At 42.0% G+C, this 24,341-nt stretch overlaps 2 protein-coding genes across 2 annotated transcripts in view; one reads left to right on the top strand and one right to left on the bottom strand.

Moving 5' to 3' along the window:
* The first annotated feature begins 1,537 nt into the window (after positions 1-1,537).
* LOC307015607 (solute carrier family 22 member 2-like) lies at positions 1,538-22,455 on the top strand. The gene is made up of 12 exons (XM_079644324.1): positions 1,538-2,233; positions 9,444-9,491; positions 9,665-9,768; positions 12,887-13,041; positions 16,273-16,441; positions 17,195-17,306; positions 17,384-17,484; positions 19,335-19,549; positions 19,902-20,010; positions 20,092-20,204; positions 21,546-21,645; positions 22,151-22,455. The coding sequence occupies exons 1-12, from the start codon at positions 1,898-1,900 to the stop codon at positions 22,236-22,238; spliced, it is 1,650 nt and encodes a 549-aa protein (XP_079500450.1). The 5' UTR covers positions 1,538-1,897; the 3' UTR covers positions 22,239-22,455.
* The window catches only part of LOC307016288 (plasminogen-like), a gene marked incomplete at its 5' end in the record, with an annotated part of 16,886 nt that continues 14,902 nt past the window's right edge, over positions 22,358-24,341 (bottom strand). The window contains one exon of the mRNA XM_079645326.1: positions 22,358-22,750. Coding sequence (XP_079501452.1) covers positions 22,589-22,750 — 162 coding nt within the window. The 3' untranslated portion in view covers positions 22,358-22,588. The remainder of the gene's footprint in view (positions 22,751-24,341) is intronic.

Below are 24,341 nucleotides of genomic sequence, written 5' to 3'. Positions count from 1 at the left end.
GTCATTTAGTAAGCTAGTTAGTCAGTTAGTTAGTTATTTTGTCAGTTAGTTAGCTCGTCAGTTTGTCAGTTAGTCAGAAAGTCATTTAGTTAGTTAGTTTGTCAGTTAGTTAGCTAATCAGTAAATCAGTTAGTCAGAAAGTCATTTAGCTAGTCAGTTTGTCAGTCATTTAGTTAGTTAGTTTGTCAGTTATTAAGTTAGTCAGAAAGTCATTTAGCTCGTCAGTTTGTCAGTTAGTTAGCTAGTTAGTCAGTTAGTCAGTCAGTTAGTTTATTAGTTAGTCAGTCAGTTAGTTTATCAGTTATTAAGTTATTAAGTTGGTCAGTTATTAAGTTAGTCAGTTATTAAGTTAGTCAGTTAGTTAGCTAATCAGTTAGTTAGCTAGTCAGAAAGTCATTTAGTTAGTTAGTTTGTCAGTTAGTTAGCTAGTCAGTTAGTCAGAAAGTCATTTAGCTCGTCAGTTTGTCAGTTAGTTAGCTAGTCAGTTAGTTAGTCAGTTAGTTAGCTAGTCAGTTAGTCAGTTAGTTAGCTAGTCAGTTTGTCAGTTAGTTAGTCAGTTAGTTAGCTAGTCAGTTCGTTAGAAAGTCATTTAGTTAGTTAGTCAGTTAGTTAGTTAGTTAGCTAGTCAGTTTGTTAGTTTGTCAGTTAGTCAGTAAATCAGAAATTCATTTAGCTAGCCAGTTTGTCAGTCAGTTAGTTAGTTTGTCAGTTATTAAGTTAGTTAGCTAGTCAGTTAGTCAGAAAGTCATTTAGCTAGTCAGTTTGTCAGTTAGTTAGCTCGTCAGTTAGTCAGTCAGTAAGTCAGTTTGTCAGTAAGTCAGTTTGTCAGAAAGTCAGTTTGTTCTTTATTTTGTCAGTTAGTTAGCTCGTCAGTCAGTTTGTCAGTTATTAAGTTAGTCAGTTATTAAGTTAGTCAGAAAGTCCTTTAGCTAGTAAGTTTGTCAGTTTGTTATTTATTTTGTCAGTTAGTTAGCTAGTCAGTCAGTTAGTTTATTAGTTAGCTAGTCAGTTAGTTTATTAGTTAGTCAGTCAGTCAGTTTGACTGTTATTTAGCTCGATATACTTTATTAATCCCAAATTGGGAAATTATTTTGTTACAGGACAAGTGTGCTCAACATTAAAATACAAATACTTAAGAGTGGAAAAGAGTGAACAATTAAAATGAAAATGAAACAGTGTAAACAAATATAAATATAAACAATACAATATACAACATTCTGGATAATTAAAATGGTCAAGAATACTGCAGTAGCAGGAATATAGGCTCATAATATACTGTATACATATAAATGGTATATAATTGGGGTTATCCATGATTGATAACAGCTTGTTAAGATAATCAGAAGTCATTTAGTTAGTTAGTTAGTAAGTTAGTTAGTTGTCCTCTGCAACAGCTTAAATGCACCATATTAAATGCATCCATGTGATTGTTATTTCAAAAGTGTTTGTTTGTAGAGAAATGGTAACCAAATTAACTTTTTACCATCTTGCTTCACACAGGAACTTGAAGAGTTAAATGGATGCTATCCGAATGCTTAATTATCCCAAAGAAAAAAAGAGTAGAAACAGCTGTGTCTTGTGACATAATCAGGCACATTTTCTATCTGTTGTGCAAGCCTGGAGGCACACTCACAGAATACAAACTGAATTTGCTTTGGCTCGGTTCAGGATCACTTAATGCGTAACTTGTTCTCTGTTTAGCTCTATTAAACAGTAACCTATTCCACTGCATTAACTACATCCAACCGGCTTTTTTCTGGACTTTAGCTTCATTTTGAGCAGAGGAGGAGTGTAGGGTCTAAATCTGCTAAACAGACTTCTGGCATTGCACAGAGATCCTTTGTGTGCAGTCTATAATAAGCTTATTTTTTAGGTCATAACTTGGATCACAGCAGCTATGGCAACCTTTGATGACCTCTTGGAGGAGGCTGGGACTTTCGGCCGCTGTCAGAAGCGCGTCTTCGCCATGCTCTGTCTGCTGTCTCTGCCTCTCTCAGGGGTCTACGTGGGCATCGTCTTCCAGGGATTCACCCCGGATCACTGGTGCAGAGACCCTGCGGTGGTGGAGAGGAGGCAAGCCTGTGGATGGAGCTTGACGGAGGGTCGCAGGCTGACGGAGGGTCTGGGGAACAGATCTGAGAGCAGCTGTGAGCGGTACGAGGTGGACTGGAACAAAACCACTCTCAGCTGTGATCCTCTGTACCTGAATCTCAGCAAAGCAACTCCCTGCAAGGTGAGTCCTCGGCAAAGAGTACACACATCCTTTACTCAAGTAGAAGTACAGATACTCGTGTTTAAAAATACTCTGATAAAAGTAGAAGTACTGACTAAACTTCTTTACTCAAGTAAAAGTGTCACGGCTGGAGGGCAAGGTACACAGGACCCAAAAACAGAATATCCAAATTCAAAAATACTTTTATTGCAAAAACTAGCAACAAAGTAAAAATAAGGCAAGGCAACAAACACAAAAATCCCTCTGAACAAAGAACCTTCCAAAAACATCAAATAATCCCACAAACACCAACAGAAAAACCAGAACCTAAATACACACAAACTAATCAACTGAACAAGACACAGGTGAGAGGGGAGGAGACAACACCGGGCACCAGGTGCACACAATCAGCAGAAACAGACACGATGGAAGGGGAAACACAGAGACCGGAAACCAAAGACAGAACCAGACATGACAAAAACAAAACACAGACAGATCGTAACATTACCCCCCCTCAAGGGACGGATCCCAGACGTCCCTAAAAAGTCCTAAAAACGTCCAGCAGGGTGGGTGGAGGGGGTCCGGAGGACGGGCTCGGGCCGACAGCCCAGGGGCACAGCGGAGGACCCGGAAGGTGGTCCCGAGCGGACGACCCGGGGGCAAGGCAGAGTCCATGGAGGGGGTCTCGGGCGGACGGCCCGGGGGCAAGGCAAAGTCCATGGTGGGGGTCTCGGGCGGACGGCCCGGGGGCAAGGCAGAGTCCATGGTGGGGGTCTGGGGTGGACGGCCCGGTGGCAAGGCAGAGTCCATGGAGGGGGTCTCGGGCGGACGGCCCGGGGGCAAGGCAGAGTTCAAAAAGGGTCGAAGGCCACAGCGGGCGAACTCAGGGGGCCGAGCATGAGGGCGAAGGCAGCGGCAGGAAGAGTCAGGGGGCCGGGCTCGAGGGCGAAGGCCGCGGCACTCAGGGGGCCAGGCTCGAGGGCAAAGACCGCGGCTCTCAGGGGGCGGGCTCGAGGGCGAAGACCGCGGCTCTCAGGGGGCCGAGCTCGAGGGCAATGACCAGACAGCTCCGGAGGTCGGGCAGGGCCCGGTGTCGGCCGAACTGGAGCCGGTGGGGCAGGCTTCGGCAGGATCCCCCACGGAAGAGGACCAGGAGTTGGCAGGACCCCCAGCGAGACAGGTGATGGCGGGGCCTCCAACAGAACAGGACAAGGGGTTGGCAGGACCCCCAGCAGAAGAGTTGTCGGCGGGACCCCCAGAGGCACAGGACACAGGATTGGCAGGACCCCCGGCAGAAGAGTAGTCGGCGGGGCCCCCAACAGGACAAGACATGGAGTTGGCAGGGCCCCCGGTAGCAGAGCAGTCAACGGGACCTCCAACGGCACAGGACACAGGGTTGGCAGGACCCCCGGCAGAAGAGTAGTCGGCGGGAACTCCAACGGGACAGGAAATAGGGTTGGCAGTACCACCGGCAGGAGAGTAGTCGGCGGGACCTCCAACGGCACAGGACATAGGGTTGGCAGGACCCCCGGCAGAAGAGTAGTCGGCGGGACCTCCAACGGCACAGGACATAGAGTTGGCAGGACCTCCAGCGGAACCTCCAACGGTACAGGACATAGGGTTGGCAGGACCCCCGGAAGAAGAGTAGGCGGCGGGACCCCCAACGGAACCTCCAACGGACCAGGTCATTGGGTAGGGACTTGAGAGGGGACTCGAGAGGTGACTTGAGAGGGAACTCGAGAGATGACTTGAAAGGGGACTTGAGAAGGAACTTGAGAGGAGACTTGAGAGGTGACTTGAGAGGAAACTGGAGAGGGGACTTGAGAGGAGACTCGAGAGGGGACTAGAGTAGGGACTAGAGAGGGGACTAGAGAGGGGACTGGAGAAGGGACTAAAGAAGGGACTAAAGAAGGGACTAAAGAAGGGACTAGAGGAGGGACTTGGGAAGGGACTAGAGGAGGGACTTGGGAAGGGACTAGAGGAGGGAATTGGGAAGGGACTAGAGGAGGGACTTGGGATGGGACTAGAGAGGGGACTTGAGAAGGCACTAGAGAAGGCACTAGAGTAGGGACTAGAGTAGGGACTAGAGTAGGGACTGGAGATGGGACTAGAGAGGGGACTAAAGAAGGGACTAAAGGAGGGACTAGAGGAGGGGCTAGAGGAAGGACTAGAGAAGGGACTAGAGAAGGGACTTGAGTTGGGACTAGAGGAAGGACCATGGCTGCTGGGGCCGGAACCAGGGCCTGAACCATGTCTTCTGGGACTGGGACCATGGCTGCTGGGGCCGGTACCGGAGCCGGAACAATGGCTGCTGGGGCTGGGACCGGAGCCGGAACCATAGCTGCCGGGGCTGGAATCCTGGCCTTGCGTTTCCTTCCATGCTGCCTTGAAGCCTTGTGGAGGCTCAGAGGTCCTCCAAAGGCCAGACGAGACCCAGCGAAAGGGTCCTTGAAAGGAGCCTTTTTGGGAACTGTGGCCGGCAGGGGGCTAGCATGCCAGGGGCTAGCAGGCCGGGAAACAGGTTTGACCTCAAAGCTGCCAAAAAAGTCCTCCACCCACTCGGGTAGTAACTCCCTTAACCAGGGCCTTGAGGTTACTTCTTGGCATGCCGTTGAGATAATAGACTGCCTCTCTTCACTACTGGAGGCATATCGACAGTCGTTTTTAAAGCATGTCAAATTGTACGTCACCTCGTACACGCTGTCTGCTGGGTCCATCTTTTGGTGGGATTATTCTGTCACGGCTGGAGGGCAAGGTACACAGGACCCAAAAGCAGAATATCCAAATTCAAAAATACTTTTATTGCAAAAACTAGCAACAAAGTAAAAATAAAGCAAGGCAACAAACACAAAAATCCCTCTGAACAAAGAACCTTCCAACAAAATCAAATAATCCCACAAAGACCAACAGAAAAACCAGAACCTAAATACACACAAACTAATCAACTGAACAAGACACAGGTGAGAGGGGAGGAGACAACACCGGGCACCAGGTGCACACAATCAGCAGAAACAGACACGGTGGGAGGGGAAACACAGAGACAGGAAACCAAAGACAGAACCAGACATGACAAAAACACAACACAGACAGATCGTAACAAAAAGTTAAGAAGTATGGGCTTTGAAATGTACTAAAGTACCCTTAACTAGCAGCTGTTTTAAAGAGTACCTGACCTCCCTTTATATTAATAGAACAATAATGTCATTGTTAGCTAATTAATGTTTCCATGCTGAACAACGGCAACATGACAACGTTTTTATTGGTCCCTCTTCTTTAGAGAAGACCTGGGGGGTATACTACGAAGCTGGTTCAACCTAACCTGGATATGTTTGAGTTAGCCGGTTGGCCTAATCCAAAACATACGCGCTCTCGCTAAACGGTACTACGACGCGGGTTATCAAGTGGATCGCTCAAGCCAGCCGTGTCCTATCTAGTTAGGTTCGCGTTCACATAAAAGGGGTGGTATTTGGAGCATTCGACCAATCACAAACATGGACAAGTGTACTGACAGCGCAGCGTCATACTTCCTGAATGAAAAGTCAACTATATAATTAGACACATATGAAGACGTTAAACTTTAAACATCCATGACTTAAACACTTTATCAAGGATAAAAGCCACATAGCTGCACCTGCAAGGTGAATACAGCTGGTAAAAGAAAAAGTGTCTGAATGCGTACATTAACAGGTTTATGATATCACTGCCCCGTCTAAGACACGAGTGGATCTGACTTTAATTACATTTGACTCGAGTGTTTCTTCAACTTAATGTGTTGCTTAAAATAATACTTCTGCATACAGTATGTGACACTGTGAGTGTTGCACGGCCAGATACGGCTCAGCTGACTCAGATACATTATGATGTGATATGCCGCGGACTGTACTTAATGTTACTTTGACCCGGTTACTTATGTTGTGGCAGATATTTAAGTAAGCTTTCTTAACGCTAATGTTATAATAGTCAGATTGCTCTGAAGATGGGAGGTGATATTCTATTAATGTTCACGTTCACACAGTCGGTGATTTTTGCCGGCCGTCTTTCCTGCAACGGCAGCTTTTCTGTATTTCCTTTTTCCTGTAATATGACTTGATCGCTTTAAACTCTGCACACTGAGCTCTGATTGGTCAGCAGGCAGTGCTTTCACTGAGTTGAGCTCTCAGCCTGCAACCTAACCTGCTCCGGGGCAGGTTAGCCGCACAGCCTAAGTTACCATGGAGATCTAGCCTGCTAAAAAGAGAACCAGCTTCGTAGGACCGGAGACCCAGAGTTTTCCCTGAAGTTAGCCGGCTAAGCGAAAATCCTGCTTCGTAGTATACCCCCCAGGAAATGATGGATACACGGATCGTGTTCAAATCAATAGGCAGGCAATGCCTCTAAATAATAATTATCACGCCACCAAACACACATTCCAACTAAAGGAACCAGCCTGTTTGGAAAATGTAAGAAGTAGAAAGTACAGGTATTTGTGTTCAAAATGTAAGAAGTTAAAAGTCATCAGAAAAATAAGTAGTGGAGTAAAGTGCACTTGAGTACAGTAACAAAGTATTTGTACTCCACTACTTCCCACCTCTGGTCCTCGGAGGTAGATTATAATCTGTTGGATCATCTGTTTTTTGCAGTAGAGTTATTACAAAACTTTAGATTAAGATAATATTGACTCGTGTGGAGGGGCTTTGGGTAAATATGAAATGGTAACATCTACATAAACCTAACATCTGTCTCAACAAAAAACAACATGCAAGGCACAGCAAGGACCTACATACAAAGACAAAAAGTGAATGGACAAGAAATATGTCCCCTATATATGCACATTTTAAATAATGATGATAAGGTAAAACAAGGACATTTTAAAAAGTGTTGAAAGTCCTCGGGTATAGACAGTTGTACCCTGATTTTGCTCAGAATCTGATAGATGTTTTGGCTCCAAAATATGGTATTTCTCTGTTATCGATAAACACTTTTACTGATTCCTGTTCTAATTAAAGGAAATGGAAACAGTGAAGGGAATAGTTTGACATTTTGTGATGAAGTCCCCTCATCTCCCTGCTCTCTCAAACTGAGGCTGGCAGAAAACAGCTTTTAAATTACCTCTCAAATGTCTCTTGAAAACAGCCTGTTTCCAGTCGTTGTGCTAAACTAAGCTAAGCTACCAGGCTGATGTCTGCGGCTGCATAAAGAGAGCTGCAGAAAGTATTCCTTTTTGTTGACCGGCCCTAGAGTTAAGCATTACCCTGGATAAAAAGCCAGGTGAAAAAATGCAAAATAATTTCTGTGATCTATAACTCGTTCCTGCAGCACTCTAACCGTACAGACAAGAGGCTTTCAAAATCTTCTCATGTAACACTATGCCAGAAAGTGAATAAGTGTATTTACGTGTTTACGTGTGTCACATTTTTCCTCTAAAGCCGCAGGTTTCAAGGATATCGTTTTAATTTCTTTAAAAAGTTGAGTTTTCTCCTCTGACCCTAAAGTCATACAGAGGTGTCCTGATTGCTTTCATGTGTTAAAATCAATTATCACTTTGTTGGCCTTGTGAGAAGTAAAATGCCAGTGGTTTGCACAGAGGAGGTCAAAGCAGAAATGAAAAGGCTTTGCAAAGTAAAGGGTTTAAAGAGAGAAAGAGATACTTGATTTCTTAATCTAGTGTGTAAAGTGCTATTGGCTTTCTGGGGGTGACAAAATGGCTTCAGCCACCCTTATACTCAAAAAACCTGGCCTGGACCCCGACGACCTCCAGAACCACCGGCCGATCTCCAACCTTCCTTTCCGAAGCAAAACTCTGGAATGAGTGGTCGCCGGCCAACTCCATCTATACATGTCCAACCATGAGCTCTATGAGCCCTTCCAATCCGGCTTCAGACAGCAACACAGCACTGAGACCGCCCTCATCAAGATCACCAACGATCTCCTCATTGCTGCTGACTCTGGCCGCCTCAGCATCCTCGTCTTCCTGGACCTGTCTGCAGCGTTTGACACCATCTCTCACAACATCCTCCTCACCCGCCTCTCAGACCTCCTAGGTATCACTGGCACAGTGCTGTCTTGGTTCACATCCTACCTCCATAACAGGAAACAGTTTGTCTCATCAATGGCTCTAATTCACTCCCGGCCCCAGTCCACCACGGTGTACCCCCAGGGCTCTGTGCTTGGCCCCCTTCTGTTCACCATTTACATGCTCCCCCTCAGCCAGATCATCCGACATCATGGACTCAATTTCCACTGTTACGCTGATGATACCCAACTGTATCTCAGCACCACTCCATCCTCCCAGCTCCCCCCTCAGTCTCTCATCAACTGCCTGCATGACATCAAAGCATAGATGTCATGCAACTATCTCAAACTAAACAGCAGGAAAACAGAGCTCATGGTTGTGGCACCCAAGGCGCTGCTCCAGAAGGTTGGTGAATTCATCCTCGAGGTTGACGGCTGCTCCATCTCCCCATCTCCTGAAGCCCGCAACCTGGGTGTCATCCTCGACTCCACCCTCTCCTTCCACACCCACGTAAAGTCTGTGACCAAATCTGCCTTTTTCCATCTAAGGAACATTGCAAGACTCCGACCGTCACTCTCGGAGTCGGTTGCCGAAACCCTAGTCCATGCGTTTGTCACCTCCCGCTTGGACTACTGCAATGGTCTCCTGTTTGGGGTTCCCAACAAAACCCTGGACAGGCTCCAGTATGTTCAAAACTGTGCTGCTAGGGTACTCAAAAATAGAAAGCCATGGCAGCACATCACTCCCACCCTCATCCACCTTCACTGGTTGCCGGTCAAGTCCCGCATATCATTCAAAATCCTCCTCCTTACCTACAAGTCCCTCCATGCCCATGCCCTCCAGTACCTATCGGACATCCTTCACCCACATGCCCCCCCCCCCTTCAGACCTGCTTATTGCCCCCCGCACCAAACTGCGAACCTTCGGGGACAGAGCCTTCAGCGTGGCAGCCCCCACCCTCTGGAACGCTCTCCCTGCGGAGATCCGCAACATCCCCACGTTTGACGCCTTCAAAAGGGCCCTCAAGACCAATCTGTTCACCAAGGCCTTTGGCCCCTAATCTATTTGTTGTTTTTGTCTGTCTGACTGGTTGTCTGATTGCCTTTTGTTTTGTTATGTTTGTTTTGCCCTGTTCTTCCTTGTAAAGCGACCTTGGGTCCCATGAAAGGCACTATATAAATCTAAGCTATTATTATTATTATCTGCATTAAAAGCAATGTTTTGTTTCTGTCTTTTAAGGATGGCTGGGAGTACGATTATGACGGCAGGAAGTCCTTTGTCACAGAGGTGAGGAGAGACTTTTGATGCATCTCTGCTTCAAAATAAGGTTGATTTCTATCACTATAACAAAACAATACACTTAAAATTATGCAGTTCTACTTAATTAAATACATAATTGTACACACGGTATACGTTCAGCGTCTTCTGAATTGAAACATTACAAATTCTCTTCATCTCAGTTTGACCTGGTGTGTTCAGACTCATGGTATGTGGACATGTACCAGGCATTTGTCAACGTGGGATTCCTCGCCGGCAGCTTTGGTTTTGGCTTCTTTGCTGACAGGTAAACCTCACTGTTCATTAGTCATAACTTTAGTTTTGTTTCATTTATAATTACAAAAGAGAAGGCAAGGCTTGTTTATTTACAAAGCACTTTTCTACACAAAGTGCTTTAGTCAGTCAAAAGTCAAAGTCAACTTTATTGTCAATCTCAAAATATGTTTGTACACAAAGAAAGATCAAAATACTGTTTCTCACAGTCCCGAGGTATAAAAAACTCACACATTAAAATGCAAGAAGACTCAATCATTTAAAAAGAAAAGACACAAATAACCGTTTACTTCAAGTAAGCAAGGATATATATAAAAAAGATAATGTGCATAGTGCAAATGGGAGGTTTACAAAAATGAAAGACAATAAGAGCATTTAGAAATAGTGCAGTGAAAACACATTATACATTTGCTTTTAAAAACAGTAATTAAAAAGCAAAGATAATAACATAAACATAAAACAAGATAATATAGAATAACGCAGGTATAAAATACATTAATAAAAGTTACAGTGCAGTGTAAGATGTGAATATATCAATTAAAAGTAGCTTCAGAAAGAAAAGTCTTCAGCCTGGATCTAAAAGTAGTCAGAGTTGCAGCGGACCTGCAGGTTTCTGGGAGTTTGTTCCAGATATATGGAGCATAATAACTGAACTTCTCCATGTTTAGTTCTGACTCAGAAAGTAGACCTGAGAGATCTGGATGGTTCATAATTCATAAAGGGATCAAAAATGTATTTTGGGCCTAAACCATTCATTAGCCTCTTTCACACCACTTAGCCGCACTTAGTTCCCAGCACTTAGTGCCCAGCACTTAGTACCCCCATGGAACTAAAGAGCTGATCGCGTTCACACCGGAATAAGTCCCTGAGGGAATATTACGCAAATTAAGATCTATGAAATGGATCCGCTGATGACACTTCTTCTTCTTCTGCTTTGGGTTTACTGGCAGGCCGCAAACAACTTCACGGCGTATACTGCCACCCGAAGTCCCCGGCCGGAAGTCCCCGAAGTTGGGGACTTGCTCCAGTAGAAGCTGCTGGGACTCCCAGCAGCTTCTACTGAAGCCTTCAGAGTAAATCGCCAGAACGCCGACACCTCCTCATCTCCACCGCTCCCATGTTTTCTTTTGTGTTGCCATAAGTTATTCTCTCTCCGTTGGTGCGCGGGGCTAATGCTAATAATGCTAATGCCAGCAAATACAATGGCGGCTTCAAAAAACTTTTGAGAGTTTTACGGGGCGTGGTTTGCAATTCGCCCTGCCAATCAGAAATTGGTACTTTTTTCTCCCCAGGATAGTACCACCTCTCTAGCAGGGACTAAAAATGGGGGTACAAGTTCTCTGAACTAAGTTCTCTTTTTGGTGTGAACGCAAAATTCCAGAAACTATCGGAACTAAACGTGGAAAGTACCGGTAAAAGTACTCCGGTGTGAACGCGCCTAATGCTTTATAAACCAGCAGCAGTATTGTGAAGGACAAACCGTGTTCCCCTTTCCCATTAAAGCAATAGCTTGAGAACAAACACTGAGTTGGTCAAACAAGAGCCCTACTGTAGGTTGTTTAAAATTATAGACAAATACACAGAATTGTATAAAAAACATCATGAAGAATAACAGGAAAAGCCCTGATGCAATATACTGTATACACAAAGACACAATTTGATTATGGTTCGTGAGATATCTGGAGATACTGTTGACAAAAAAGCTGTTAATGTTTAGACTTTGCACTAGTTGACATATAACTCCAAAGGATTATTTAACTTTAAAGCAATGTATGACTTTTGTACGATGACTCTTATATTAGAGACGTGACGAATGGTTTTCTGATGTTTCCTTTTGATCTGGTTTATTTCGAACGCGTAAAACAATAATACCAAAAAATTATAATAATAATGAAATGAAACATGAGAATTATTATACTGTACAAACTTAAGCAGTGTCAAATTGATAAACTAAAATATTACTGACTCTAAATTATATATAAACGAATGATCTACTTAATTACACATCTGAAAAGGGGTGGGAAGACGTTTACACTTATTTAATCCCACCCCTTCTCCCAAAAACTACATTATTAACATATATATCTTTTTTTTTCTTAAAGAAGGACATTTGTTATTGAAAAACAAATAAACAAACAAATACTTAAAAGAGTAGTGATGTTACGTTCTCGAACGATCCGATTCTTTTGAACTGCTCTTTGGTACGAACAAAGGAAACCGAGTCGTAATTGGTGAGAGCCGTTCTTTTTATTGTTGGTTCACTGCCTGCCATAAATCCACTCGCCTTTACGGGAAGTTGCTTTCCTGAATGCAAATGTTCCGTAGATGGTGGCATAACGCATGCTGCTGGTTAGTAGTTTGGCTGAGAGATGTACCAAGTTATACATTTTTTCTGTGAGTAAAAGTAGATTTCTGGCAATACAGTCAATCATTATCCTGGTGATTATTTCGCAGAAGAACGGCTCTTTTGAACGGCTCTATTGAATGGCTCTCGGAAAGGAACGGAGCCATAAGATCCGGCTCCCTTCAAAGAGCCGTAATTCCCATCACTATAAAAGAGGTAAATGATAATCAAGAAAAGTTAAAATAACAAACCAAATAAACCGTAAACACCCAGCATGAATAACAGGAAAAGCCCTGATGCGATACATACACACAGACACACTTAAATGATGGTTCCTGAGTTGTCTGTAGATACTGTTAGATTGTGTACTAGTTGATAAACAACACAATGTATGACTTTTGTACGATGACTCTTTTATTAGAACGTGGCAATATGATTAGAGACGTGACGAATGTTATAATAATAATAATAGATTTGTTTTGTAAGCTCTTTTACAGGTGCTCAAAGTCGCTTTACAGAGATAGTGAAAAGAAAAGAACAACAAATAAATATAGTTGAAGTCAAATTTAAAATTAAGCAATACAACAACAATCACACATTAAAAGCCAGATTGAAGAGGTGAGTTTTTGTGAGTTTTTTGTAGGTGGTGAGGTCAGTGCGGTCTCTGATGGGAGGGGGCAGCGACGGAGAAGGCTCTTATACCTTATAGGTATACCTTATAAGGTTATACCTTCACAGCAACTCTTATTTTGAAAGAACCTCTTGCCCTTCGTCTTCCTCTCTGCAGGTTTGGCAGGAAGATGAGTTTCCTGGTGTCCAACATCCTGAACGCTGTCGCAGGAATGGTTCTCGCTTTCGCTCCAAACGTCATCTCCATCCTGTTGCTGAGGGCCGTGTTCGGCATCGGGGTCAAAGGAGGCTGGATGTCCACCTACGTGCTGCGTAGGGACGACTCTGTTTAAAAACTGATCACACACTCATAGTACACACCTCACATCAATCAATCAATCAATGTTTATTTATATAGCCCAATATCACAAATGTTACATTTGTCTCAGTGGACTTCACAGTTTGTACAGAATATCAGTATGACAATACGACACCCTCTGTCCTTAGACCCTCACATCGTACAAGGAAAAACTTCCAGAGAAAATCCACAGTTTAAAGGGAAAAATGGGAGAAACCTCAGGGAGAGCAACAGAGGAGGGATTCCTCTCCCAGGACAGACAGACGTGCAATAGATGCCGTGTGTAAATTGAAAAGATAATACATTTGCAACATAGGTAGTCCAAATGTTTGGAAATGCATGTGTGTATAATAGGAAGATGAATCCACGAGGATATCCATCCAGGACTTATGATCCAGGACCGCAGCCACGACTCAAGATCCAGGACTCGCAATCCATGACACAGGACCGCAGGATCATCCATGACTCCGGATCCCGGCGTATATAGACACCAAAAAGAAAGACATTTGGGGAAGCTGGGTTAATCGGAACATGAGAGTACACAGGTATAGACAGAGAGAAGGAAGAAGTAAGATGTCCCCCGACAAACTAAGCCTATATCAGCAAAACTAGGGGCTGAATCTAATCAGCCCTAACTATAAGCTTTATCAAAAAGGAAGGTCTTAAGTGCACTCTTAAAAACGGATAGGGTGTCTGCCGTCCGAACACAAACTGGAAGCTGATTCCACAAAAGTGGAGCTTGATAAGAAAAGGCTCTGGCTCCCATTGTACTTTTAGAGACTCTAAGAACAACCAACAACCCTGCATTCTTGGAACGCAATGCCCTAGTAGGACAGTAGGGTATAATGAGTTCTTTAAGGTAAGATGGCGCCTGCCCATTAAGGGCTTTGTAGGCGAGAAGAAGAATTTTAAATTCTATCCTGTGTTCTATAGGGAGCCAGTGTAAGGCAGCCAGAACAGGAGTAATGTGGTCCCTTTTCCTAACTCTGGTTAGTACACGAGCTGCAGCATTTTGAATCAGCTGAAGCGACTTGACTGACTTCTTGGTACACCCTGATAATAAGGAGTTACAATAATCCAGCCTTGAAGTAACAAATGCATGGACTAGTTTCTCTGCATCGTTTTGAGGCAAGATATGCCTGATTTTTGCAATGTTACTTAGATGGAAGTAGGCGGTCCTTGAAATTGATTTTATGTGGGTGTTAAAGGATAAATCCTGATCAAATATAACACCAAGATTCCTTACAGTCTCACTGGAGGCCAAATTAATGCCATCCATAGTTAGTATATCTTTAGATAATTTGTTTCGTAGATTCTTCGGGCCAAGTACAATAACTTCAGTTTTGGTCGTGTTTAACATCAAAATATTTAAGGTCATCCACGTTTTTAAGTCCTTGAGGCAGTCTTGAATTTTATTTAGATGATTAATTTCATCAGGCTTGATTGATAAATATAGTTGAGTATCATCCGCATAACAATGAAAGTTTACAGAATGATTCCTTATAATATTGCCTAACGGAAGCATATATAGTGTGAACAAAATAGGTCCAAGCACTGAGCCCTGTGGCACTCAATGGCTAACTTTGGTTTGCATGGAAGATTCATCGTTGACACGTACAAACTGAGAGCGTTCAGATAGATAGGACCTAAACCAGCCTAAAGCAGTTCCCTGTATGCCAACTAAGTGCTCTAGTCTTTGCAATAGGATATCATGGTCGATAGTATCAAATGCAGCACTAAGATCGAGCAAGACAAGAATAGAGACAAGTCCCTTGTCTGAGGCTATTAGAATGTCATTTGTGACTTTAACCAGAGCTGTCTCTGTGCTATGTTGTGCACCTGAGCCTTACAGTAACACATGTAGTGATTTAGTGAAGGTCAGATATATCAGGGGTGGCTGTGGCTCAGTGGATAGTGTGCTGGACTTTGAATCAGGGGGTAGCAAGTTCGAGTCCAACTGCAGTCAGCATGTTGTTGTGTCCCTGGGCAAGACACTTCACCCCAAATTGTTCCTGTGGGGATTGTCCACAGTACAGTAAGTTGCTTTGGATAAAAGTGTCTGACAAATGACATGTAATGTCCAAATGCCCCTTTTTATAGATCGGTTGTTTAAATCTTTCCTTTGGCTCTTTTTTTGACTTGCTTCACCTTCCATGCAAACATTAAACATCACACTTTGATAGTCTTTCAATTTAAAGCCTGATTTGAGAGACAATTAACCTTTGTTATGTACATTTGTTTGTATTTTTTCTGTAATTTACCTCTTACAAGTCTGAGATTTTTAACTGTAAATCTGTGCGTTAATCTTATAAAATATATATATATTTTTTTTTGTATCATAAACTGTTGATCTTTCCTTGGAAATGTATACATTTATTCTTAAAATTTTTTTTTTCTTTTTCTCAATTTACCTTTTTAATCTCAGAAATTATCCAAGTTTTTCCTCAATTGTATTTTCTTTTCTCTAGTACCAGTTTAATCTCAGATACTTCACCCTCAGTAAAGGTCACATACTTCATTCTGCAGAGGTCTATGTCCACTCTGAGTGTTTGCAAAATCCAGTTCTTCATGTCTCTTCTACATCAACATGTGTCCCCTCTTCTCCATGTCTCTTCTACATCAACATGTGTCCCCTCTTCTCCATGTCTCTTCTACATCAACATGTGTCCCCTCTTCTTCATGTCTCTTCTACATCAACATGTGTCCCCTCTTCTTCATGTCTCTTCTACATCAACATGTGTCCTCTCTGTGTAAAGAGACTCTGAAAGTTTCAGGAACAAAGATTCTCTCTCTTTTTGATCCATTTCTATAAAAACCTGTCTGAAAATGAGCTGATCAGATTTTGGCCACTTTGTGATGTCATAACGATGTTTTGTCTTGTGTAACCATTAGCCAATCAGCAACCAAGGTAACCCCCACCTTATCACCTGAATCTCCTCTAGAGCACCATTGAGTTCTTTGTAACCAAATATCTCTCAGAGGGGCGTGGGGAGGGGCTCCTTATTTTCATCTCAAGTAACAGACAGAGAATCAGCACTTTTGAAACAGGGCTGAAACAGAGGGGATTATGGGTAATGCTGCAATGATCTGTTTGGAGTTTAGAGCCAAATACTTCAGAGACATGTTTTGTATATATCTGAGACCTATAATATATTGATGAAAAACAGTATATTAGGGGACCTTTAATGTGTCTGTTCTTCTGTCAGTCACAGAGATCGTTGGAGTGGACTACAGACGGACGGTGGGGATATTGTACCAGATGTTCCTCAGTGTGGGGAACATCATCCTCCCTCTGCTCGCTTTCTACATCACAGACTGGCGCTGGTTGCAGGTCGCCATCACCGCCCCTTACATCCTCTTCATCTCCTTCTACTGGTGAGGAAGACTACCACATCCCAATCTTCACCTAAAGACTATCATCTTAAACTTTCAGGGGCTTAATTGATGCCACGTGTGTGCACAGCTGGAGTGCTGAGGTCTTGAAAATGTAGTAAAAGGTAGAAATATAGATTAATATGCTTCAAAACATTGCTTTAAAGCCTGTCAAGCAGCAGGAATAAGTCCTAAAACCCAGAAAGAAGTCAGCATTTTAGCACTTCTGCCTCCCTAATCTCGAAGTTTATCGATTTGACTAGGTTTTGGTTATTTGACTGAAATAAGGTACATGATTAACACAAGATTATATTATATTCTATATATATATAATATATATATTAAGATTGTATTTCTTCTACAACATCAAATATGTCAGTAAATTCCCGCCTGGTAAATTTCAAAGCTTTAATATGTTGTAGAAAATACAGTTGCTAACAAGTTGCTAGATTAGACCTCTTGTACTCAACAGGCTTAACATTAGCCGCCTTTAGTTTAGCTTTAGCCTTTAGTAGTGGTGAAGTGAAGTCATGCAACTGCAGTGTTTATTGCCTTATATTAGCTTTTCACTTCAGGTGATTGCAGTTATGATTAATAATCCAAAAAGTAGTGTTTATATGTGGATTTTACCCTGCTGAACAAACCTTTTTTTTTGGAGCTACTTCCTGGTTGGCCTACCCTGCAGATCACTATTTAAAATATGAATTTGTTCAGTTGCTGTAGATTTGTTTACCTGTAAATACATTTCTGTCACAGGTTTATCCCAGAGTCTCCGAGGTGGCTCATCTCTCAGAACAACTCTGCCAAAGCTATGGAGATCACTGAAGCTATAGCTAAAGAGAACAACAGGAAACTCTCACACTTTGAGGTAAATCAGTTCTTTACTCTCAGATCTCCTGAAAGCAAACCTCAATTAATGTCACAACTGAATGTCTTGGTTTATAGAAACTGACAGAAGAAGAAGGTGACTCCTCCTCTGCCTCTCTGATGGACCTGATCAGGACTCCTAACATGAGGAAACACACTTTGATCCTCATGTTCAACTGGTGAGACTAGAGATGGCAAAAGTACACACATCTAGTGCTGCGTACCGGTACGCCGAACCGGTACTGGACTTGTAAAAAGTTTAGGTTCAAGTCCGGTTAAAACCGGAACGTCAGGAACCGGTACTTACGTATATTCTCCTTTTTGTTCTAAACCATCTAAAACCTTCCATAGATCGAGAAATTTGCGCTGAGAAAAGACGAAAAACATTGTTTTGGCTTCTGATATGGCGGCCATTACTGAGCTCACGAAGTCTCGCAAAATATCGCAACTGCTCGCGAGATCTGTGTGACGTCAAGGGAAGCTGGACACTGACAGCGTGGGATGCTGGTTGCCATATTTGGTAGTGTAGCTAAGCTAACTCCTTTGTATGTATGGTGATATAGTGTCTGCCGAAAGAGCAACACTTCACCCAGACAATGTCAATATGTTGTTGTTCTTGAACAAGAACACATAGACTTGTACTCTTGCATATTGAGTCTTGTATGTACATCACTATGTATGTAGTTGTGTTGTGTAGTTAGTAAGTAACACATGTAGAGTTCTAGAAAAGACATGGTGTAGACACAAGTTGGAAGGGGTGCACAATAAACCTGACGAGTTTGAATTTGAGTTGATTATGAGTTTATTTTCAATTGATAATTAGCTCACAATAAGTTCACTTTAGTTACTCACACCACTTGACACAAGTCCGGACTTATAAGTCCGGACTTGAACCTGAACCTCTGGACTTGAGTCCGGACCTGAACCTGAATGTGAGTCCAGGTACACAGCACTACACACATCCTTTACTCAAGTAGAAGTACAGATACTCGTGGGTAAAAATACTCTTGTAAAAGTAGAAGTACTGACTCTTTACTCAAGTAAAAGTAACGAAGTATGGGCTTTGAAATGTTCTTAAGTAAAAAGTACCCATGACTACCATCTGTTTTAAAGAGTACCTGATCTCCCTTTATATCAATAGAACAATAATGTCATTGTTAGCTAATGAATGTTTCCATGCTGAACAACGACAACATGACAACGTTTTCATTGGTCCCTCTTCTTTAGAGAAGACCAGGAAATGATGGATACACGGATAGTGTTCAAATCAATAGGCACGCAATGACTCTGAATAATAATGATCACGCCACCAAACACACATTCAGACTAAAGGAACCAGCCTGTTTGGAAAATGTGACAAGTAGAAAGTACAGGTATTTGGGTTCAACATGTAAGAAGTAGAAAGTACAGGTATTTGTGTTCAACATGTAAGAAGTAGAAAGTACAGGTATTTGAGTTCAACATGTAAGAAGTAGAAAGTACAGGTATTTGAGTTCAACATGTAAGAAGTAGAAAGTACAGGTATTTGTGTTCAACATGTAAGAAGTAGAAAGTACAGGTATTTGTGTTCAACATGTGAGAAGTAGAAAGTACAGGTATTTGTGTTCAACATGTAAGAAGTAGAAAGTACAGGTATTTGTGTTCAACATGTAAGAAGTAGAAAGTACAGGTATTTGAGTTCAACATGTAAGAAGTAGAAAGTACAGGTATTTGTGTTCAACATGTAAGAAGTAGAAAGTACAGGTATTTGAGTTCAACATGTAAGAAGTAGAAAGTACAGGTATTTGGGTTCAACATGTGAGAAGTAGAAAGTACAGGTATTTGTGTTCAACATGTAAGAAGTAGAAAGTACAGGTATTTGGGTTCAAAATCTAAGAAGTCAAAGTAAAAACTCGTCAGAAAAATAAGTCTTGGAGTAAAGTACTGATACCAGAAACATGTACTTAAGTACAGTAACGAAGTATTTGTATTCCACTACTTCCCACCAGTGCATATCAGACATCTCTTTCTTGTTCCCTTTCTCCCGCAGGTTCACCAGTGCTGTGGTGTATCAGGGTCTCATCATGAGGGTGGGGATCGCTGGAGGAAACGTCTACATCGACTTCCTGATCTCGGGCCTGGTGGAGTTCCCCGCTGCCTTCCTCATCCTCTTCACCATCGAACGCATCGGCAGACGCATCCCCTTCGCCTCCGCCAACATCGTGGCTGGAGCCGCTTGTTTGATCACCGCCATGATCCCTGACAGTGAGAGGAACCGTTTACTAACCTTAATATCACTCTTTGTGGACTCATACCATACTCAATGTGGTGCTTGATTTGAATATCAGAAAGGAGACTTTTTTTTTTTTATGTTTGATGAACCACTTTAGTCTCACAGTATGTGCAGGTTTTTTCCTTTTTACCGTAGACTTACCACGGCTTTTCTGGTGAATTTGTGCTTTCCTTTTGGTAAATCCAGCACTATATATTTATTTTGTCTAAAATCTAGGACATTTTGAGTTTCTTCTCGCAATATCTCTACCCCAAACCCCTGGCTATGTTTGTATTTACTTCTGCATACGTGCAAAAAACTTCCATAAATCGTCTTTGGTTGCAGGCATGTTCTGGTTCAAGACGGTGGTGGCCTGCATCGGTCGGCTGGGGATCACCATGGCCTATGAGATGGTGGTATTTGTGAACACTGAGCTCTACCCAACGTTTGTCAGGTGAAGTCACACTCACCCCCTCTACATATAGCTCTTTCTTTTATAAAGTTTACACGCTAAATGTTTGTGTGATGGGTTCAGGAACCTGGGCGTGTCGGTGTGTTCGACCATGTGTGACATCGGAGGCATCGTGGCTCCCTTCCTGCTCTACAGGCTGGCTGCCGTCTGGCTGGATCTGCCTCTCATCCTCTTCGGTAGGTTGTGATGCCGCCAGAAATGTCAGGTAAAAGGTACATATCTACATGAGATGGATTAATACCACTTCTTACAAACATGAGGTCATTCAGAGAACAAAGAGAAGAGATTTGTTTGGGGTGGAGAGAAACTCAGTACATTTTTGACATCGCTGAGATATCGTTATCTTTCAACTATCAGATGTCAGTGTGATTTGGTCATGTGTGATTTGGGCTGATCACACTATTGTGAGAAGAAACAGAACAACATAAATAGACAATTTTTGCGTGCAGTCAAGGCTTTAGGAGATAGACTTAAGGTGTTATGGATCCAAAAGCCTTGCTTAAGAAGTGAAATATACTTTCAGCTCTTTTTAGCTTGGTTTTGCTTCATCGTTGTGAACTAAACATGGCATTTAGTGAGATTATAGGAGCATAACAATCGAGCAGATGAAATACACCCAAGCCTGATTTCCTTATTCTATGTTCGCTAAGTTAATTATTTGGTTTCTTTGCTTAACATTCCTAATTTGGGGGATGTGTTTTCAATAATTAGTGTGAAGCAAGTATCATTTAAATGTCAATGTCGTGGCTTCCTTCCTTGTATTTCCATCAAGCCACTCGACGCCTTAAACAGACAGTTCTAACTTGTTTCTTTCCTTAAATTACTCACAGTTTGAAGTGCTGCTTGGCCTCCGATGGTTTAGAAGATGTTGCGATGTGTTTGCTCAAAATCAAATAACAAACTTTTGCACATGCAACAAAGAAAAATAGGCCTTTACAATATTCAAAAGAAATAGGCAAAACTCAAATAAAACAAACAACTTAGGTATTCTTTCTTTCTTGATAATGCTTATAACTTCACAACTTAAATGGTACTTGTACGGTTTGTATGTATGTGTACGGTACGAGTACGGTTACGTTACGGTTAAAAACTGTTCCTCGACGGCGTCTCTCAACAGGTTGCCCAGCACTGTGGCGCCATGGGAATTGTAGTCCTTTATAGTGCGTTGACTACAGACGTCACAATTAGGTGGCCTTTCTTATCAAATCAAAATACTGGCTCTAACAGTGAATCTTGTGCATTCCCTGCTGCTATCAATGCACCCAACTTGTATATCTTCATTTAAACAAGAACCTTTATAAATACATCTCATTAGCTCTGAAATGATTGCAATTGGCTTATTAGCTGCCTTTCGTTTTGTGACCTTTTGCAAATTGTTAGCATCTTAAAAAGTCTGTTTGGGACCCTCTTTCCTGTTGCAGTGTTACACATTGAGATAAAACCACCAGATATTCCTGAATAGCTTGTAGATATATTTGTTTTAATGTGTAACGGATTCAGTGTTTTCTATCCAACAGGTGTGGTTGCCTTCATAGCTGGAGGATTGGTGTTGCTGCTTCCTGAAACTAAAGGAGTTCCTCTCCCCGAGACCATCGACGACATTGAGTTTCCTAACAAGTGATACATATGTTATTAAACATTGTTATGCTTTTAGACGATGATGCACTAGCTTAGAGAGCGACTAATAACAACTAGTTTGTGTTGCGTTGTCAGAGTTATAGCAGTAGGTCATTTTAACTGACCATGTTTAATGTGTAAAAAAAGTGATTATTTATGTCTCTGAAGGTCGAGCAGAAGTTACAGAAAATAAAAAATACCTCATTATACTATATAAGTACATGTTTTGTAAATATAATAGGTTACTTTGAACGGCTGGCAATACATGTTTATAATCGTTGTCATTTTATTAATTTAAGTATTTTAAAAATTACATTTAAAGAGGGATTACATGTATATGGTTTATTTCCTTCCAATAATTGTGAGAAAGATGATCTGAATGTAATACAACCCGATTGAGTGATTCTCTTTATAAAATTTAAATCCTTAATTCAAAATGGAGAAATCAAAACAGTGTTATTATTTTGCATTTAATTTAATATCATTTGTGTGTTTTTGCTCCCAGGAAAAAGACGGATGTCACGGAGAACCAACCACTGAAGAAGCCTCTAAAATCCAACCTGAAAAACAACAAGGACTCAACAACTGTTTGACTCTGTGTGTGTGTGTGTGTGTGTGTGTGTGAGAGAATGTGTGTGTGTAGATTTATTAACATTTCGCCAAAAAACAGTTTTTGTTTTATTTAACTATCTATAAACCATGATTTAACAAGTCCCTTTGTATTAGGTTTTATTTCACAGCTTCACATCCCATCCTTTAATTATTATATTTTTCCACCACAGGAAATAAAACATGTCTTTATAACCGACACTCTCCGACTACAAACTCTGTTGGAGCAGAACAGTACGAACATGTTAAAGTATCTTCAAAAAGCACGATGAAAAGTCACTTTTTGTGCAACCGATGCTGATGTTGTTGTTGTTCAGTATTTGCTGGATGGTCTTTAGTTGGCTTTGATGGTTGTGTCGATCCAGTCCACAAACTTTGAGACTCGAGCATAGACGCCGGGCTTCATGGCGATGGCGCAGCCGTAACCCCAGGAGGTGACGCCCTGCAGGACGTACCGGTTCTGAGAGTGACACACCAGGGGGCCGCCGCTGTCGCGCTGCAGTGGGGAGAGAAAGGTCGGCTTTAAAACATAGAGACAGAAATGGCAAAAGTACACACATCCTTTACTCAAGTAGAAGTACAGATACTCGTGTTTAAAAATACTCTGGTAAAAGTAGAAGTACTGACTAAACTTCTTGGTAACACTTTATATTAAGGTTCACAAATTAACCATCAACTAGTTGTTAATCAACATGCATATTAGCAGTATATTTATTATTATTATCTTTATTAGTCATTATAAAACACTTTTTAATGCCTTATTTTACATGACCATATTCTACAAGTGACAAGCCATTAGTTGAGAGTTTTCCCTCAATAACCCTCTAATTAGTGCTTATTTATTGCAAGTAAGGAAGTTGATGTACATGAGTTTTGGTCTTAATATGCTCTGCTCAATATGGGCCTAATAAGGCAGTAGTACCACAAGAAAAGTTATTCTCCCATAATAACACAAATATGATCTATTCTTATGTAACAAGACATGAAACTAAATAACTCAAAATTTGATATTTATATCTAAGAATATGTTTTGGGGTATTGATAGTTCAGCTACCAATAGCAAGGTGATATTGACCTGTGTTTCATATTTGCACATTTATATTTTTGTAAAATGTGTACTAAAGGTTAGACAGGAAACCGGGTACAGGAAGTAGGAGAAAGTGAACTGAATAGGAAGTCGGTAGACTACTACTAATTTTCCCTATGCAACCTGAAGAGTAAAAGGGTAAATTCCGTCAGAAAGCAATGACCGTAAGTGTAAGTTTAAGCTTTACACTTACACTTTAAGGATTAGTATGTATTGTGTTTATGTGATGACATTTGGAGATGTTTTAAACCTTAGCGTTAGCATACACGGAAGCGTTAGCATACACGGTAGCGTTAGCATACATGCTAGTGCAGGGCTCGACATTATAATTGGCCCGCTGGCCCGGAAGCACTATTTAGACACCCCGGGCCAGCATAACGTACTTTCCACTTGCCCGCTCGGGCCACAAAAAATATTGCTTTAAAAAAAAAAAAGATTGTCCTGTGGTATTGGTATTTTGACTTGCAATTTAGTTAAATTGTTTCGTTTATTAACGCTACAACATAGCGTTTTGTGAGTCGGTTGTCGTTGTAGGGTGAAAAGCAAACAGCTGTTTACTGCGGAGCGGGAACGCGAGCAGGCTCCCGTGAGCGGGAGCGCGAGCAGGCTCCCGTGAGCGGGAGCGCGCTCCTTCACTACAGACTATCGCGCCACCTAACCATTAGTCATTAATGTTTTTAATACCAGCTGTAACCGGCCAAGCGCCGGGCAAAAAACAATCTTCAAATAAAAGAAAGTCACCGGAGGAGTTAAAAGGAGAGTGACAGGGAGTATGAGAAGAAGAGGGAGAGAAAGTTTCAGCCAGCGTGATCGATGGAGTTGGCTTCTAGTGCAGTGACGCGTCCTAAAACCCTTTTGTAATCTATCGATTAGATTTATGATTTGAAAATTATAAAAGTATGGTAGACATATGGAGATTATCCGGCTGAACAAAACGTGCTTTTATCAAACAGGTTTGTTTTCCACAGACCTTATTTCCAGCTATTTTCCAAAACCCTTT

The sequence above is a fragment of the Notothenia rossii genome (assembly GCF_949606895.1).
Source record: "Notothenia rossii genome assembly, chromosome: 8".
NCBI lineage: Eukaryota > Metazoa > Chordata > Actinopteri > Perciformes > Nototheniidae > Notothenia > Notothenia rossii.
The sequence above is the reverse complement of the archived record's forward strand: the minus strand, read 5'-3'. Positions and strand labels throughout refer to the sequence as shown.